This window comes from Eptatretus burgeri, chromosome 7 (genome assembly GCF_056783735.1).
Source record: "Eptatretus burgeri isolate ZD-2024b chromosome 7, Ebu_testis_v1, whole genome shotgun sequence".
Taxonomy (NCBI): domain Eukaryota; kingdom Metazoa; phylum Chordata; class Myxini; order Myxiniformes; family Myxinidae; genus Eptatretus; species Eptatretus burgeri.
Window position 1 is genome coordinate 94,077,860 of NC_140967.1, and position 17,854 is coordinate 94,095,713.

Here is a 17,854-nt window from a genome sequence, read left to right on the forward strand (position 1 = left end):
TTCTATCTCGGAATTCTAGACAATTCCTTAAACTCCATGGTAGAGTTCTACTCCGACATGCACTGTCAACTGTGGGACCTTGTATAGAAAGGTGTGTTTCTTTCTAAATCATGTCCAGTCAATTGAATTGGCCATAAGTGGACTCCAATCAAGTTGTGGAGACATCTCAAGGTTGATCAAAGGAAATTGGATGTGTCTAAGCTCAATTTGGAGTGTCACAGCAAAGGGGCTGAACACTTATTAATGCAACAAGACATTTCAGCTTTTCATTTTTAATTGATTTCTAAAAACATGTTTTAACTTTGTTATTACGGGGTATTTTATATAGATCGGTGATAATTGTTTTTTAATTTAATCCATTGTAAATTCAGCCTGTAACACACACAAATGTGACAAAAGTCAAGGGATGTGAGTACATTCTGAAGGCACTGTGTGCAGCTAATTGCAATCTCTATTTTTAAGATCATTCAATCTCTCTTCTTAAGATCTTCACTCTGCCATTTATCTTTCAATGAGATACCATACATCAATCTTGGCATCTGTTATTTCTATTCTTCTGTCATCTTCCACCCTCATGGCCTAAGTTTCACAACTATACAATAGTACTGGCCTTGCACAGGCTAACTACACTCTTGTCTTTACTGCCCTTGGAATATACCTATTTGTTAGGGTACCTCCTAACTATTTCCACGAATTCCAACTTACTTTTATATCAGCTATTTATGCAACTCTGATGATGTGCAACATGTCTCTGAAGCAAGAAAAATCCTTCATCTTTTTAGTTTTCAATCCAAATCCTACATCTTTCTACATGGCAGTGTGATCGACTTGTTTCATTCATTTTAAGCATTCCTTACATTGGAAACTTCCGGCTGCCTGATCCAAACTATTCTTCACTCCGCTGACATTTATTGTGGCACCACCTTTCACAAACAGAGGACTGAATTGAGTTTGCCCCAACACCTTTACCACGTATAGCACATGGCTACTTTACTTGCCTCTTTCCTTATTTTGTTTTTCTTCACCGTTAACCTGGTCTTACCCACATTTACTTGAAGTCCTTTGTTCTCCATCGATGAAAGTCTTCGCTTGTTGCTCAGTCTCTATCTCCAGTCTTTGCTTGTTGCTCAGTCTCCATCTCCAGTCTTTGCTTGTTGCTCAGTCTCAGCTGCCAAGTCAAGTCACCCACACATAATAATTCCCATGGAAATCCTACTCTAACCTCTTTTGTGAGTTCCTCCAACCCCAAAATAAGCAATAATAGTGAACTTAGTACGGATCCCTGATGTAAACCAACCATTGCATCAAATGCTTCTATACATCCTTCTTTTGTTCCAACTGCTGTGCTCAGACATTGATACATTGCCATTACTACCCTTACAAATACTTCCATCACACCCTAACCCTAACCATAAGTGCTCATTCAACATATTTTCGTTATTCAATCAGCACATGGTTTTACAAAGTCAAAAAATACATGGTAAAATTTCCTATTTTTACCAAATATTTCCTCTTGGATCTTCCTGACAATGAAGATTGCATCAATTGCAGATCGTCCTTTCATAAGTACAAATCCGTTTCCATCTAACTTACGACTTCCCTGAATCTTTCCTCAATTACATTTTCAAATATTTTCAAGGCTTGCTCCATCAATTCGTTCCCTCCATGAGATGGGGGTAGAAATGGATCCTCCTCCATCTTACAGACGGGTACAGTCGTGCTATCAAACCAATCATCAGGAATATATCCACAATTCCATCATCATTCCACAAAGATTCATCATCCATTTTACTTCCAGTTCACTTGATGATGCTATTATTTCAATAAGAATTCCTGTTGGACCAGCTGATTTTCCTTTCTTCGTCTTCTTAATTGCAAATTTAATTTCCTTGTTAATTAACTCCTTTTCTGCACTCTTCTATTTTGCTGAATGCAGTGATTCCATCCCACTCATTTTATTCATTCAGAAACTTCTGAAGATAATTTTTCTGCTCTTTTTCCAATTTCCTCTTTCTTTACTAGAAGCCTTTTCAAACATTACTTCCACTACATCCTTCCTAGCCTGAAAACGCTGTTCCTTCCGTTCAGTGTATCTCAACACTTTCACCATTTTTCAAACTCCATGCTTTTGCTGCTTCGCTCTGGGCCTCCTTCCTTGCATGATTATATTCTACTCCATTCTCTTAACTCTCACTCTTTTTTTCCACGTTTTATCTGCATACTTCTTCTTTGCTTCCTGTACTTGAACATTTTATATGCACACCAGCTGTGGTTTGGACTTTGTAATTAATAACCTGGCCCCTGCTCTTCCAGCTAAAGAAAGCTGCATAAAGCAACCAAGAAAAGATACACAAGGTAAGCCCTTGTTTTAATTATGCCCAGCTGTGGGTAGGCCTTTAATGATTAAGTCAGAGCCACAGCTGGGGATAATTGATTAGGTGAGAGTTGATTGGTTGTTCTCTCCAATTACGGGTTAGAGAAGCAATTGGACCTTTGGTATTTATATGGCATTGTATGTGGTGCATGTTTGGGAGTGTCGGTGGTGCACATTTCTGAAAATGCTCTCTCTGCTGACTCACCAACAAGTGATGAAACTGGTCTGGTGGCTGATGGGGGCATGTAGCATTTGCATGCTCCTGCATGTACTACTTTTGAATGTCTGCACCTGTGGATGAACCCAGGTAGAGTTTGAAACAGCAAAGGGCTTCCCTTGTGTAGCTTTTCTAGTTTGCTTTCTGCAGCTTTCTTTGGTTGGAAGGGCAAGGGAGTTATTAATTATAAAGTACTAGCCACAGCTGGGGATAATTTATTAGGTGAGAGATGATTGGTTGTTCCCTCCAATTATGGGTAAGAGCCATGATTAGGCCTTGTAGGTGTACATATACGTGTCTTATTCTCCTTCTCTTCCATTTATAAGGGGTGAGGTCCAACAATATCATTCTTATACCCTGCCTTGACCACAATACTCCTCCAATTTCCTATGTCGTCAGGCAACTCTCGACACTCTCCAACCACCCTCACCTTATTGATGTCCTCCTCACACAATCTTCCCATTTCAATATCGGTCTGCCTCTTTACCTCATACCTTGCTCCCTCAACTTATCCACCCTCTTTGCCATTCTCTCTTCCTCCATTCACACCATGTGTCCAACCCACTTCAGCCTCCTTACCAATATTCCCATAAAACTCATCTGCATACCAATCTCCCTCAATTCATCCATCCTCCTCCTATGCACCCACTCCCGCAATCCTCCTGACCCAGTTGTTCTCACAAACCTGCAGCCTCCGTTGTCTGTCAGTGCCACCACCTTCAGACCGTAAAGGTAGGCCTGTGCTCCACCCTCATCCACGTATTCACACACACTTAACTCCACCTCTGACCTCCCATCCCTGGTCACTGTTCCCCCCAGATACTCAAACCTATTTCCCTGCCCGATCTCCTTCTCCTCAAACCTGATATTCATTTATTTTCTCTGCTGCCTGACCCACATCACCTCAGTTATTCCCATACCCATTTTCAGTCCATGCCTCCAAAATTCCTCCTTTCACTCCAGTACATCCTGCATCTCCCGTTATTCTCCGTCAGATCGTCCACATACAACATCATCCTCAGAATCCCCTTCATTTTTACCTTCTTGCTTACCAGTTCCATCACCATGATAAACATGAGTGGGCTGAGAGAGCTTCCCTGCCTCAAACCGATGTTCACGCTGAACTCTTCCGACATCCCAGGATCAAACAAAACTCTCCCCTTTCGTTCCCTTGAATATCCCTTCCACCAACCTAACTTCTGCTTCCAGCACTCCAATCCATGTCAGTGTGTCACCATTACCATCTCTCTCATGACAGTCATCGGCCTTCTCCAGGTCCACAAATCCCAATGTGATTTCACCGTGCACCTGCAACCTCTTCTCCACCAGCTGTCTCAGTGTGAATATCCCATCCTTCATCCCCCTACCCTTTATAAACCCTGTTGTTCTTCACCGATCTTGATCTCCACACTCTTCCTTGTCCTCCCATCCAGAATCCTCTCCAGTACCTTCATGACGTGTACTTAGGAGTGAAATGCACCTGTACTTCCCTGGATCTTGAACATCACCCTTCCCCTTCCATATCGGCAGAATTAACCCTGTTATTAAATCCTATGGAATTGAATCAAACGGAAGACTAAATACTATATTGGAATCATTAGAAGGAACCCAAATAAGTAAAGAGCAAAGATGGAGTCATCAGGAGGAACCTGGATAGGACTCGGGTTTCATCCGCTACTTATCAACCCTCTAACCCATCCAGATGCAGCCAAGTGAGCCTTACAAAAAAATTTCTGCAATAATTCACTTCTCATTGGATAGATAAAGAAAGAGAGAAATAAAGAGTAAAAGAGATAAAAGAAAAGAAAAAGCAACAATTACAATGAATAAAGAGAAATGTGAAGAAAATGAAAGAGGTATGAAAGGAACAAAGAACAAAGATGTCGGAAAGAACCCGGACAGATAGATTACAGCAGTTACGCCCCAGGCTCAAACACAGCAACATGTACAAGCTACCAGAGGTCCGTTATTGGGGAAGTACAGTCCACACAGCATCAGGATATGGGACAAACATAATCAAACGGAAAACCAAACACTACATTGGGGCCATCAGAGGAACCTGAATAAGCAAAGAGAAAACATGGTGTCATTAGGAGGAACCTGGATAGGATTCGGGTTCAGCCGCTACTCCACCACTGTCAAACCCATCCAGGTGCAGCCCTCCCTCTTACATACATTTCCCTCTCTCATACATATATTCAGCAGCCTCTTCAACCAACTGACTTCGACTTCTTTCACTGCTCTGTACTGTACACTGCTTTCGACTCTGTACACACCTCATCAATGCCTGGCACTCCCTTTATCATCCTTTTCAATGCTGTTGCACCTCCTCTCCATGATCTCCACTAACTCCACATTACATGGAACCTCCAGCTCACCGATGCTTCCTCCCAGGTTCAACAGCTCCTTGAAGTCGCCTTCCTATACCTTCAATACTGCCTCCTGTCACCATCACTAGCCTCCTGTCGCCATCCTTCGTACCACCCCCCTCCCCCCTCTTCACATCCTTACTATCCTCATCTCTGTCAAGGATCCTCATCCATATATATTCAGTGAACAGGATGGCTGAGAGGTACGTACACTCACCTCCAAGCTGTCTATCCTGGGTTTGAATTCTGACCGAGCGATAAATTGTCATCCTGGTGTTTCACAGGCAACGTGATTCATCAATGTGTGTGCCATCCCTCGGATGGACGTTAAACTGGATGTCCCGTCTGCCGGCATTAGTTGGTTGACGTTAAAGATCCCATGGTGTCCTTCATGAAGAGTAAGCGAGCCATCGCCGGCACCCTGAAAATAATTACAAATTCCTCTTACAACGATTGATGGGAGGGATGGCCAACCACCCAGCACAATACCAAGCCAAGAAACTGCTTCGGCAGAACCAACGCTAGGTCTCGCAGAGTATGGTACATCGGATAGGACACATGTTTATGTATGTACGGTGCCAATATAATGCCTGTATCCCCTTTCAAAATTTTCACCTTTTGTTACCTTATAACCTGGAATTAATTTGCATTAAACAGACTTTTTCCACCTTTATTTACACATCATAACCCATAACTTCCAAGTGAAAAACAAGTTCTACAAATTTCAGAAAATTAATGAAAAATACAAAACTAGAACATCTTGGTTGGATCAGTGTCCACCCCCCTGAGTTAATACTTGGTGGAAGCACCTTTGACAGCAATTACAGCTGTGAGTCTGTTGGGATAGGTCTCCACCAACTTTGCACACCTTGATTGGGCAATATTTGCCCATTCTTCTGTACAAAACTGATCAAGCTCAGTCAAGCTGCATGGGAAGTGTTGATGGACAGCAATCTTCAAGTCGTGCCACAGATTTTTGATTGGATTGAGGTCGGGGCTCTGACTGGGCCACTCAAGGACATTTATCTTTTTGTTCCTTAGCCACTCCAGTGTAGTTTTAGCAGTGTGCTTTGGGTCATTGTCATACTGAAAGGTGAACTTCCGTTCCAATTTCAGCATTCTTGCAGAGGGCAGCAGGTTTTCCTCGAGGAGTTTTCTGTATTTTGCTCCATCCAGTTTCCCTTCTATCCAGACAAGTGTCCCATTCCCTGCTGATGAGAAACATCCCCATAACATGATGCTACCACCACCATGCTTCACAGTTGGGATGGTGTTCTTTGGGTGATGTGCTATGTTGGGTTTGCACTAAACATAACATTTTGCATCTTAGTTTTGTCAGACCACAAAACTTTTTGCCACATGGCTTTAGAATCTACAGAATGGTTTTTTGCATACCTCAAATGGGACTCAAGGTGGGTTTTTTGAGTAATGGCTTCCTTCATTCCACCCAACTGCGCAGGCCAGACTTGTCGAGTGCTTGGGATATTGTTGTCACGTGCACACAGTGATCAGTTTTTGCCATAAAGGCATGCAGCTCTTTCAAAGTTGCCATTGGCCTCTTGGTGGCCTCTCTGACCAGTTTCCTCCTTGCTTGGTCATCCAGTTTGGAGAGACGGCCTGATCAAGACAGGGGCTTGGTGGTACCATACGCCTTCCACTTCCTAATGATTATCTTGACTGTGCTCCAAGGGATATTCAAGGCTGTTGAAATATTTTTCGATCCTCGTGGAGGATCTCTAAGTCTTACTCACATTGTTGTTCTTCATCTTCTTCTTGTGGACCTTTTTGTTTCACAGCCTACAGTTTTCATCGAAACTTCCTGAAACTTGGCATAGAAATGTAAAAATACCCCGCGCAGACAGTAACCATCTCCGATTTTGAAAATGCCTCCGAGAAAAAAAAGTTATGACGTCAAAATATCTCCGCTAATGGAAATCGCCTAAAAAATTATCTCCGAAACTAGACAAGCTTTTTGAATTCTGCTTGCGGGAATCGAACAGGGCATTAGCAGAGATGAATTACCGCACATATGATACATCACTATGATGTCATATCAATTTTTATGACGTCATTCCTATTTTTTGACATTTTTTGTTTCACAACCCAGAGTTTTCATCGGATCTTCGTGAAACTTGCCACGTATATGCAGAAAGCCCACGCGCAGGCAGTAACCATCTCCGATTTTGGAAATTCTTCCCAGAAAAAAAGTTGACGTCATAATATCGCCGCTAATGGAAATCACCTATACCATTATCTCCGAAACTAGGCAAGCTGTTTGAATTTTGTTTGCGGAATCAATCAACAGTTACTTTATCACAAACCTGATACATCACAATGACGTCATATTCGTTTTTATGACGTCATCATTAAGAGGACGAGGATCTTAGCTCATTTGAGCTTGTTATACCCATCCCCTATCTGTGCCTTTCCACAACTTCATCTCGGAGGTCTTTTGAAAGCTCCTTGGTTCTCATGGTTAAGTATTTGCTATGAAATGGACAACCCAGCAGAGGTAACCGACAGGAGCAGCTGATTTCATTCTTAAATAATCAGAATCACGACAATTTAGCACGGTTGGAGACCAATTCACTTGATGTGTTATTCTGAAGGTGATTCGTTACACCTGAGCTAACTTACAATTGTTATGAAATGGGGGGGGGGGAGAGGAGAAGGAGGACACTTATCCAACCAAGATATTCTCGTTTTGCATTTTTAATTAATTTTCTTAAATTTGTAGAATTTGTTTTTCACTTTGAAGTTGTGGGTTATGATGTGTATACAAAGGTGGAAAAAGTCTGATTTATTGGAATTTAATTCCAGGTTATAAGGTCACAAAAGGTGAAAATTTTGAAAGGGGGTGTAGACTTTACATAGGCACTGTATGTATGTATATTTTTTTTTGTTCAGAAAGTGTGGGTTGACACGATGACATAGACGTATGCACACACCACTGGGCCTTCTAGCCTGGGTTTGAATCCTGACATATATATATATATATATATATATATATATATATATATATATATATATATATATATATATATATATATATATATATATATATATATATATATATATATATATATATATATATATATATATATGTCATCCCAATGTTTCACAGGCAGGGCGATTCATCAATGTGCGTGCTTGTCCCTCGGATGGACATTAAACTGACATCCCATCAACTTCAACTGACATTAGTTGGTGGATGTCAAAGATCCCACGGTGTCCTTTCTGAAGAGGAGCCGAGCTATCTCCAGCACCAGAAACAAATTATAAATTTCTGCCCTGACCTTAAATCAAACATGAGGCCTGGCCAGCCGGTTTGTGAAAGACTTAGACCAAAACCTCCCCCGGCCAACCCAAGAACCTGGGAATAATTGTGGCCGTTAAAGATGAAGAAGAATTCAGGAAATACATCATCTTCTTCTTCTTTAACGGCCACCATTATCCCACCTTTCTTTTGGGGTCGGCCTTGGGAAGCTTGGCCAGAGTCTTCACGAACCGGATGGCTAGGCCTCACGTGCGACTAGTTCGGGCAGGAATTTGGAATTTGACCATGGTGCCGGCGATACTCTTCGCAAAGGACACCATGGGATCTTTAATGTTCACTAACGAATGCCACCAGACGGGGCACCCAGTTTAATATCCATCCGAGGGACGGCACACGCATTCCTGAATCACCCTCTCTGTGAAACACCAGGATGACAGTTGAGAGCTGGGTTGGGATTCAAACCCAGGCTAAACAGTTTTGAGGCGAGTGTGCGTACCTTTCGGCCATCCTGCTAGCCCTAAATGTGATACATCTGATAAAAAATAATTTTAATCTTTTTTAACCTCTTTTGATCCACTGCTGCATAAAGGCCTTCCTCAACAACTTGAGTGGTGTTTGACATTCTCACCATGCTTGCAAAGTTTTTGGTAGCATGAGTTTGTAGCCATGGGATTCCAATTTGCACAAGCAAATGGAGAAATAAATAAGTATCCTGGCCATTGGAGTAAACAGCTGTCTCATGTGTGATGATTCATTTCATTTAAATCCAGATTTTTGAAAAAGCAGATGCAGCTATAGATGATTTCAAAGGTCTACCTGAAAGGTGACTGCCAACTAAGAAATCTCCAATGATGAATGTGGGTGTGAGTTATAAAACTGGGAGGTTGGCAGAGGTATGCAAAGGGGAGGTGTATTGATTCGAGTGAGAATGGCCAGCTAACCCTGAGATTTGCTGCTTAATAAGTGAAAATCCATTTGTTGGCCGAAACAGTACATGCATTAACAGAGTAAGATTTAGTTAGAAAATAATACTCCGGAAAGAGAAAGCAAAATTCTGCTTACACTCGATTGCATGTTTCCTGCAGAATGCGAAGCTGTTGGACAAAAGGCAAAGATTGCTTTCCCACTTCCAAATAAGCACGAGGATCATGTCAACATGGAAGATGCCCACAGCCCTTGCATCACTCCTGGATCTCCGTCATCCAAGCTCTCTCCTGCTTCTAGCTTACCGACGCTTACCTCCAACCTTGGCTCTGAAGGACGCTTCAAAGGCAGTACAGCAGGGCAACAGCAGCCTTCTTCCACTTCAATGAGAACATCTTCATCCATCGTGCTCAATCGATCACCTCTTTCCCAGCAGACGTTCACAACGAGTATTTCCAGGTCCTGTTCCTCTGGCCTCCTCTTGCCCTCTGAATCACGAACGCAGAATTCACATCAGGACGGCTGTGTACGTAACAGCTCTACCTCCTCTGCCCCGGTCTCTTCACCATTCTCTCCTGCATTACAGAGGTCACGCTCCTTTGCCGGGCAAGGTCGACCAGACGCCTTTGATACGCTGCCTTCCGTATGTCTACATTCCAAAGAGCAATGGCCCAACTCTTCTCTTGTACAAAGAGGGGTGTCTGAACCAGATATACAAAGACCTGAAGGTTCAATGGCTACTCTGCCATTCTCTCCTACGGCATCAGCGACAGATGTGAATTGCCACAAATCTGCATCAGATATCCATAAGCAATGTGCAAGTCATAAAACTGCAAACAGACACTGCAAAAAGCTTTCTGCGTCGAGAAGCATGCGTAACTGTGGATCTTGCACAACGCTCGACTTGAACAAAGGCTGGACGGCCTCAATAGATGAAACCGTCGATGCGTCGAGCAGTCATTACGGTGAAAGCAGAAACCGAGACGACAGGCTGATGAAACGGTCAAGCAGAGTCAGCGTTGCGGTGACAGAAACACAGATACCTATGAGCATCCAAGAAGATGACTCCACAGCTTCAAACATCGTGTTGCAGGATAGTGAAAAGGTCATATTATTAATGGGGCCAGGCACGCATGATGTTCGAAACAATGCAAGACTTCAAAATGGCTTCTTCCAAAATCGACTGCACGGCACCTCCGCCGTGCCCAGAGAGCCGGTGCACACTTTTGAAAATTCTCATGAGCCATTCTCCATCTCAAGTCCACCACAGAGAGTTCGCTCGGTCATTTTGCCTCAGACCCAACCGACTCTGAAACTGGGTCCAAGATCATTCAGTGCAGCATCGATTGACAGCTTATCGCAGCTAGGACGGAAGGACGGAGCCTCGATTGACATTCCAGCGACAGTAATCAGGCGGAAGACCATTACAGCATGTGTGAACTTCACCGCGAATGGTCCACGTGTACCTGTCGACGAATGCGCCGGTGAGCAAGCATCCGCGATACACAATGAGCAAGATTATGACCGTTCCATGGTCCAACAGAAGGATCGCTACCACATGTGCCCTGCGGATGACCTACACGAGCACATCCAGGCATTGCAGAACGAGTTCCAGACATTGAGTTCTTGCAGTGAGACCTGAACTTCTGTAAACAAACCTCTCAGACTACTACAAGTAACAGAAATGGTTTGGTTTTACCTTGTACATTGCTTGTGAAGCATACTTGATCATATAGTTTTGTCGTCGATGTCCTTTTTCTATTGCACCGACCCGCAAGTGCCCTTTTTGCAAAAAAAAAGAAAAAAAAAGAAGCTTTATCCAATAACTTTTGATGACGTTGTCCTGAAAGCATGCACATTAACTTATTACCCAAAATCCTGTTCTGTGATGCTTTTTTCGCAGAATTTTTTTTGCAAACACTTTACTTGACTATAAATATTATCACCATTAGTTCAAAGCTGGATTCTTTGCAGGTATTTTTTTTTCCTGAGTTTTTTAATTTGCTATTTAAGCAGCTACATGGTACATAGTAGTAAAGGGGAGGGGGTGGGGGCAATAAATCCCAATCATGCAAGTGCTTATTACAAAAATAACGACGTTTGCGGCCGACTTGTTAAAGATGTTCACCGTTTGCAAACGTACCGAGACAAATGAAATGACGTCGACAAGCACATTGTGCGTCAAGTGCAACCACTTGTGTCACGAGGCCGTCACCACACCATGGGAAGCAGAACCGTAGCTCCGACAAGCAGACACATTATGAGTGCTTTGGTAGAAAAGGATGCGTGAGTGACATCCACTCTGCATCTCTCTTCTATACACAAACTAAAATGTATCGATACGGATAATTCCATCCGACAGAGTCCTTCGGATGTGGCCAGCGAGGAGGTTAAGCGACTACAAAAGGTTTTCATTTCATATTCTTCCGGTGAAGTTTTGCCTCTTCCCTACTTTTTGACACTTACGCTCAGACTCGTGACGTGTGGAACAAAACAAAAAATATATAATAAGAGCTTTGCGACATTTCTCACCTAAGAAAACCATTTTTGCAAATTTGTGTGAATGTATTGCCTTAAGCCATGCTTATGCATTCAACTTGAAATGCTTACCACTGTCAACAGTGCCTTCTTCTTCCCATTCTTGTGGTTTCACCAAAGATGTTTTATGTTATACGAGGAAGATATCCGGCACTGCCCGGGCAGGTGAGCTTTTCCCGACGGTGGTTTCGGAACGTGTTGGACATTGAAAATATATGGAGTTATTGGCCTCCTCCATCCATCCGTCCATCCATCCATCCATCCATTGGGACCATACTCTGTGCAGAGGGTTGGTGCTGCATAAGCAGTCTCCTTGGCTATTGGAAACAATCCTGGACAGGTCGCCACTCCAACACAGGATACCAGCAAGCTGGCACTCATTTTGCTGACCTCAGAAAGAAGACAGGCAGAGTCAACCCCACCTGGTATTAATTCAACAGCCGAGTGGGATTTGAACTCAGGATCCTAGGATCCCAAGCCCACAACCCTAACCATTAAGCCAACAGCAAGCATGTTGGCCTCATGGTGATTACAATTTGCCTGACTCCACATCCCAACATACACTTTACAGCAGCCTTTGGTGGCTTCAGAACGGCCTTCAGGGCCAACACGCAGGAGTTTAAACCTTGCTCATATTCTGAAGTACCGACACCCAAAATTTGTGGCCTCCAAGTGCTACGGTTCAGCCGTGAAAGAGTAACAAACACACAATCACTTGAAATTATTTATAAGATGAAATGTGAAACAATTGCCAATCATTCTTGGTTTTTTTTTGTCAATAAACAAGCATTTTAACAGCAGGAGCATTTACCAAAATAATGCTTTTCCAAGGTCTCGTACAAACTTTGCTTGCAATACTGATTGGTGCATAAGTACGTCTTTTGCTTCGAAATTCATCCGACGATAGGATCAGGGCACATTCATTTCCATCCCAAACTTGTCTCCATCCCAAACTTGTCTCCATCCCAAACTTGTCTCCATCCCAAACTTGTCTCCATCCCAAACCTGTCTCCATCCCAAACCTGTCTCCATCCCAAACCTGTCTCCATCCCAAACCTGTCTCCATCCCAAACTTGTCTCCATCCCAAACCTGTCTCCATCCCAAACCTGTCTCCATCCCAAACTTGTCTCCATGCCAAACCTGTCTCCATCCCAAACTTGTCTCCATGCCAAACCTGTCTCCATCCCAAACCTATCTCCATCCCAAACTTGTCTCCATCCCAAACTTGTTTCCATCCCAAACTTGTCTCCATCCCAAACCTGTCTCCATCCCAAACCTGTCTCCATCCCAAACTTGTCTCCATCCCAAACCTGTCTCCATCCCAAACTTGTCTCCATCCCAAACCTGTCTCCATCCCAAACTTGTCTCCATCCCAAACCTGTCTCCATGCCAAACCTGTCTCCATCCCAAACGTGTCTCCATCCCAAACCTGTCTCCATCCCAAACCTGTCTCCATCCCAAACTTGTCTCCATCCCAAACTTGTCTCCATCCCAAACTTGTCTCCATCCCAAACCTGTCTCCATCCCAAACCTGTCTCCATCCCAAACCTGTCTCCATCCCAAACCTGTCTCCATCCCAAACTTGTCTCCTCCCCCCCTCCCCTTTCCCCTTTCGATTTACTATATGACTGAGTGCATATCGAGCAAGCCGCATGCCAAAAGTCACGGTAAAAATGGTGATTAGGGACCAAGGATTATCGAGATCATGATCGTCCTGAGGATGACCATGAGGCGAAGATTTCGGCGGTGATTGCACAACCAGGAAAGCACACACCTTGCACGTTCGGCCACTTCTTGCTGCGTTTCCCACTCGCACCGAGTGTTTTTACACAAGAGTAAAGTGTCAGCGATATGGCCGTCCGTCGTCTCTACATTTCCAACCGTTTGAAAGGGATACGTTTGCAGTACAACGAGAAATTGTATTTTGTTTAGATTCCCAAAACGGATTTTTGTTTTTCTTTTTGTATCGAATCAAAGGATGTTTTCCAACATTTTTCTATCTTCATTACTTTCTGTAATCAAACTTCGTTGTTGTCTGTACACTTTCACATGCAATAAATGTTTTACAAAGGATTTGATTGAGGAGGTAATTGCGTTTTGTCATTCTGCATACGGGACAACTAGCACCAACTGGCAAACTACAATTTAAGTAAAATGGGGGAGGAGGACACAGGTAGATTAAATGAAAGCAAATTGAGCAAAGGAATGGAAGGTAAGAGAAGGGTGCAAGGTTAAAATGTGGGCAGTGCAATGGGGGAAGAGAGGAGAGAAAAGAGAAAGGAAGTTAGGTGGGACAAGAGTATTGAGAGAGGAGAGAAAGTTGTGCTCCCTCCTCCCTCCAGCTGCACTCCCACCCTTGGCCCTTTTTGTACACCCACCGAGATTCCATTCCATTGGGACCATACTCTGTGCAGAGCGTTGGTGCTGCTTCAGCAGTCTCCTTGGCTATTGGACACAATCCTGGACGGGTCGCCACTCCGACACAGGATACCAGCATGCCGGCACTCATTTTGCCGACCTCGGAAGGATGACGGGCAGAGTCAACCCCACCTGGTATCAATTCAACAGCGGAGTGGGATTTGAATTCAGGATCTGAGGATCCCAAGTCCACCACTCTCACCATGAAACCAACACCAGGCATACCTGCTGAGATGCAGGAATGTTTTTTTTAAATTTGTCAAGCGATTCTTCACCATTGAGAGATGGGGACAAAAACAATACATAGCATGATATCTCAAAAAGTTATGGACAGATTATGATAAAACTTGGTAGATGAGTCAGGTAGGTGATAAGAACCGATAAGATGTTGGTTCAGGTATGGATTCAGCTCCGGCCTATCAGTGGAATGCAAAACGTAAACTGTTCAACCTCATGGAGGTATGTGCTCTTCCGAGTGCCATTCTCCATTGTTTTTCTGTTTTGACTGGCCTGACATCCACCACTGTGGCAGGGTTACTGTTTATGTCGAGAGCTCCATCCTCAATTGCCCATGCATGTTCTGCTCTTGTCCCTCCAAACTCCATGGAATAGCTATGGCTATGAATTCCTCTCCACCTAATTAATACCAACTCCATATACCCCTTCTGTTAACATGGACCAACTAAAAGCCACTGATCCAAACTCACTATTCCTCATCTCTGGCAACTTCCACTGCTACCGTGGCATTTGACTAGTTGTTGGCACTGCAACAACCAGCTAGGTTGCTGCAGTTAAGGCCTTCTGTGATTACATATGGTTGACCCCATTTGTCCCAACGGTACATGCTCCCTCCTGGACCTGGACATACCAAGCTTTCCTTCCAATCTCTCCGATTTCTCCTTCACCCTGCTCGGCTCCTCTAACCATGCTCTTGTGAAAGCCCAAATGTCTCAGTGGTGTAAGAGAGCCACCACACCATTACTGGTTATTGACTGAATTATGCCCTCTCGTGAAAGGACTGGTCTTCCATCTTCTCTATACCTGATATTGGCTCCACCCGGGAAGGTTTTCAAAAATCTTTCTTCCTCCTCTGGGCCGAAGCCATGAAAGATGCCAGGGTCATCGACTGATGACCCAGGCTCACGAAGTCAAGTCCTGTGTCGCCTGGTGTTTCTGGCTGCTTGTGTGTGCATGCTTCATGTGACGGCTGTTCCACGAGCCTTAAACCCTGAAAGAAAATAAATATTAAAAGTGAAACAAAACCCAGTCAAACGAGTCATCTATCTATAATTCCAGCAATGTGTGTGTGTGTGTGTGTGTGTGTCTGTGACCGCTGTTTCTCGACAACCACTGGTCCGATCTAATTGAAACTTGCCAGGTATATTGCTGGGGCCCTGTGGATGTGCCTTTTCAAGGTTTGATATTAATCGGACAAGTGATTCCCAAGTTATGGCCATTTATTTACCAACCAATGACAGGTCACGTTGCTGCGAAGGCGTGGCCGATGCGCTATTTAGTTACCAATCACAGGACACGTTGTTGCATAGGCCGGAGCGCGGCCGGCTGACGATGACGTCACGTCACGTCACGTCACGTGCCGTGCCGGTTACGATGGGGATCGGTGCCTTAGTTACCGTGGCGTAGGAGTGGCAATGGTCAATGGCAGCAAATGTCATGGCAAGCAAAGACAGGGAGGTAAACTTGATTTTAATTTGGATTTTAATTAACTCTGTGTGTGTAAGTATCACAGCAGTTGTTACTTCAATGCAAGTGATAATTAGTGGAATGCATGTGAACATTCCGTACGGGCACGCACTACTTCCGGATAGTGATGACTGAGTGTATTCTAATAATTTCTCGATTTCTTATGCGCATTTATAGATAAACACAATGCCCCAATCCAGTCGTCGGTTACGAGAGCGAAGGAACGGCCTGTGTGGTTGTTTGAAAAAAAAAATGTTTTTGCACGAACGTTTTTTAAAAAATTTTTTTCTCTCTTTCCTCTTCTCTTATCTTTGTGTTTTTCCTTGTGATGACATTGCGGAAAGGCAAAATACGTTTGCGCTAATAGAATAATTGGCCATTAAAACTAAATTGCGAATAATCGTAACTGCGATATGCGAACTTCCGGACAGTGAGGACTTAACTTCGTGTCGGCCGATGCGAGGCCGGCCGACGATGACGTCACGTGAGGTGCCAGTTACGATGGGGATCTTTCGGTGCCTTAGGCCTAAGTCACATTTGCTCTACGGTGAGGATACGGTGCCCGTACGCCCTCTGAATTGACAGAAACGTGCGGTGGCCGCAGTTTCTGCGGTGGCCTCAGGGTGGCCCTACGCCGTTTGGCTATCTTTTACAGGCCGTCGGGGTCGCCGTGGAATTATAACTTTTTTCATTTCTACGTTAGCCATAGCAATTCGACATGCCGTAGTTGTGACGTACTTGTGTTCCACGTCAACCGTACGTAGGGCGTACGGGGGGCTTGCGTTATTCGTGCGGCTGCCGTAATCTATTATCAATGAAAAATGAATTTTGCCCTAAAAACCGAATACATTTTATAAAACCGAACACAACGTGGCGTTCATGTTTGTTCACGTGCGTCTCCCCCGCCTGTTTGAGCCGTATCTTCACGCTTTGTTCATCCAGTTCGTCGGTGGAAGTCCTCGTGAAAGCTTCTCTCGTGTGTCAATCGCTACTTTACCTTGTGTTTTCACCTTGATTTGTGCTGTTTTTTTTTTTTTACTCATCTTGTGTTTTAATTCAGAACAAAAAAGCAATCTGATCACGTGGTGTGACGGACTGTCGGGCAAGGATTTAATTTCACAGCAAAGCCGGTTGTAATTTGGAATATCCATGATTACCTCAGCCCGATACGTTTGATGAAAGTGATTGTGGTTCTGGGGGCATCATGTTTGATGAGCTGCCCTGGGGGCAGCGCTCGCAGAGTGCGCGAGCGATCGGAACCCAGGCCGGAGCTCGAGCCTGTGTGGACCTTTGGATGTGGTGATTGTACCAGTTTACATACAATACACCGCCACCGAAGGTCATTTACTCATCTTATTTTACCTTAAACATGGGGGATTTCAGTTGAAAGTGGGTTTTCTTGGGGTCCAGGAACAGATTAATTCACTCCATTATTTCTTATTGGGAAAATAGCTTGGGACTCGAACTTTTTGTAATCCGCACAGCCTCCTGGAAGGAATTCAATTCAGATTCTGGGGGCACCACGTACTGGTATATTCCGAACTGTTATATTTTTATTTCAGTAAAAAAAGAACTGGTATATATACCCACTCGTTACCGTCCGTCTGTCGCACGTTCGCCTTAGGGCCCCCCTGCGGGCACCTTGCGTCTGCCTTGAAAATTCTATGGCCGCCGCAAGGACGCCCTAAGGTCACCGTGCGACATCAAATCCAAGACCGTACGGCAACCCCACGTTTTCGGTCTCCACAATTTCTAAATACGCCGTGCGGCTCCCCAAAAAATAAAAACATATTTGACTGCTACATTGTGTGACCGTGGAAATACTGCGGCCGCCGTATAATTGCTAGCGGCCGCCGTGGCAAATGTCACTTTGGCCTTAGTTACCGTGACGTAGGAGTGGCAATGGTCAATCAATGGCAGCGAGTCATGGCAAGCAAAGACGGGGAGGTAAACTTGATTTTAATTAACTCTGTGTGTGGAAGTGTGGTTGTCACGAGAGCGAAGGAACGGCCTGTGTGGTTGTTGTTTCTGG

At 44.1% G+C, this 17,854-nt stretch overlaps 1 protein-coding gene across 8 annotated transcripts in view; it reads left to right on the top strand.

Moving 5' to 3' along the window:
- Window positions 1-13,773, top strand: part of LOC147023821 (uncharacterized) — a 373,912-nt gene extending 360,139 nt beyond the window's left edge. For 7 of the 8 annotated variants that reach the window (XM_085889658.1, XM_085889651.1, XM_085889653.1 and 4 more), the window contains 2 exons: window positions 2,314-2,355; window positions 9,323-13,773. In XM_085889658.1, coding sequence (XP_085745784.1) covers window positions 2,314-2,355; window positions 9,323-10,803 — 1,523 coding nt within the window. In that variant the 3' untranslated portion in view covers window positions 10,804-13,773. The remainder of the gene's footprint in view (window positions 1-2,313; window positions 2,356-9,322) is intronic. The other variant, XM_085889657.1, reaches the window with a different exon arrangement.
- Window positions 13,774-17,854: the final 4,081 nt, after the last annotated feature.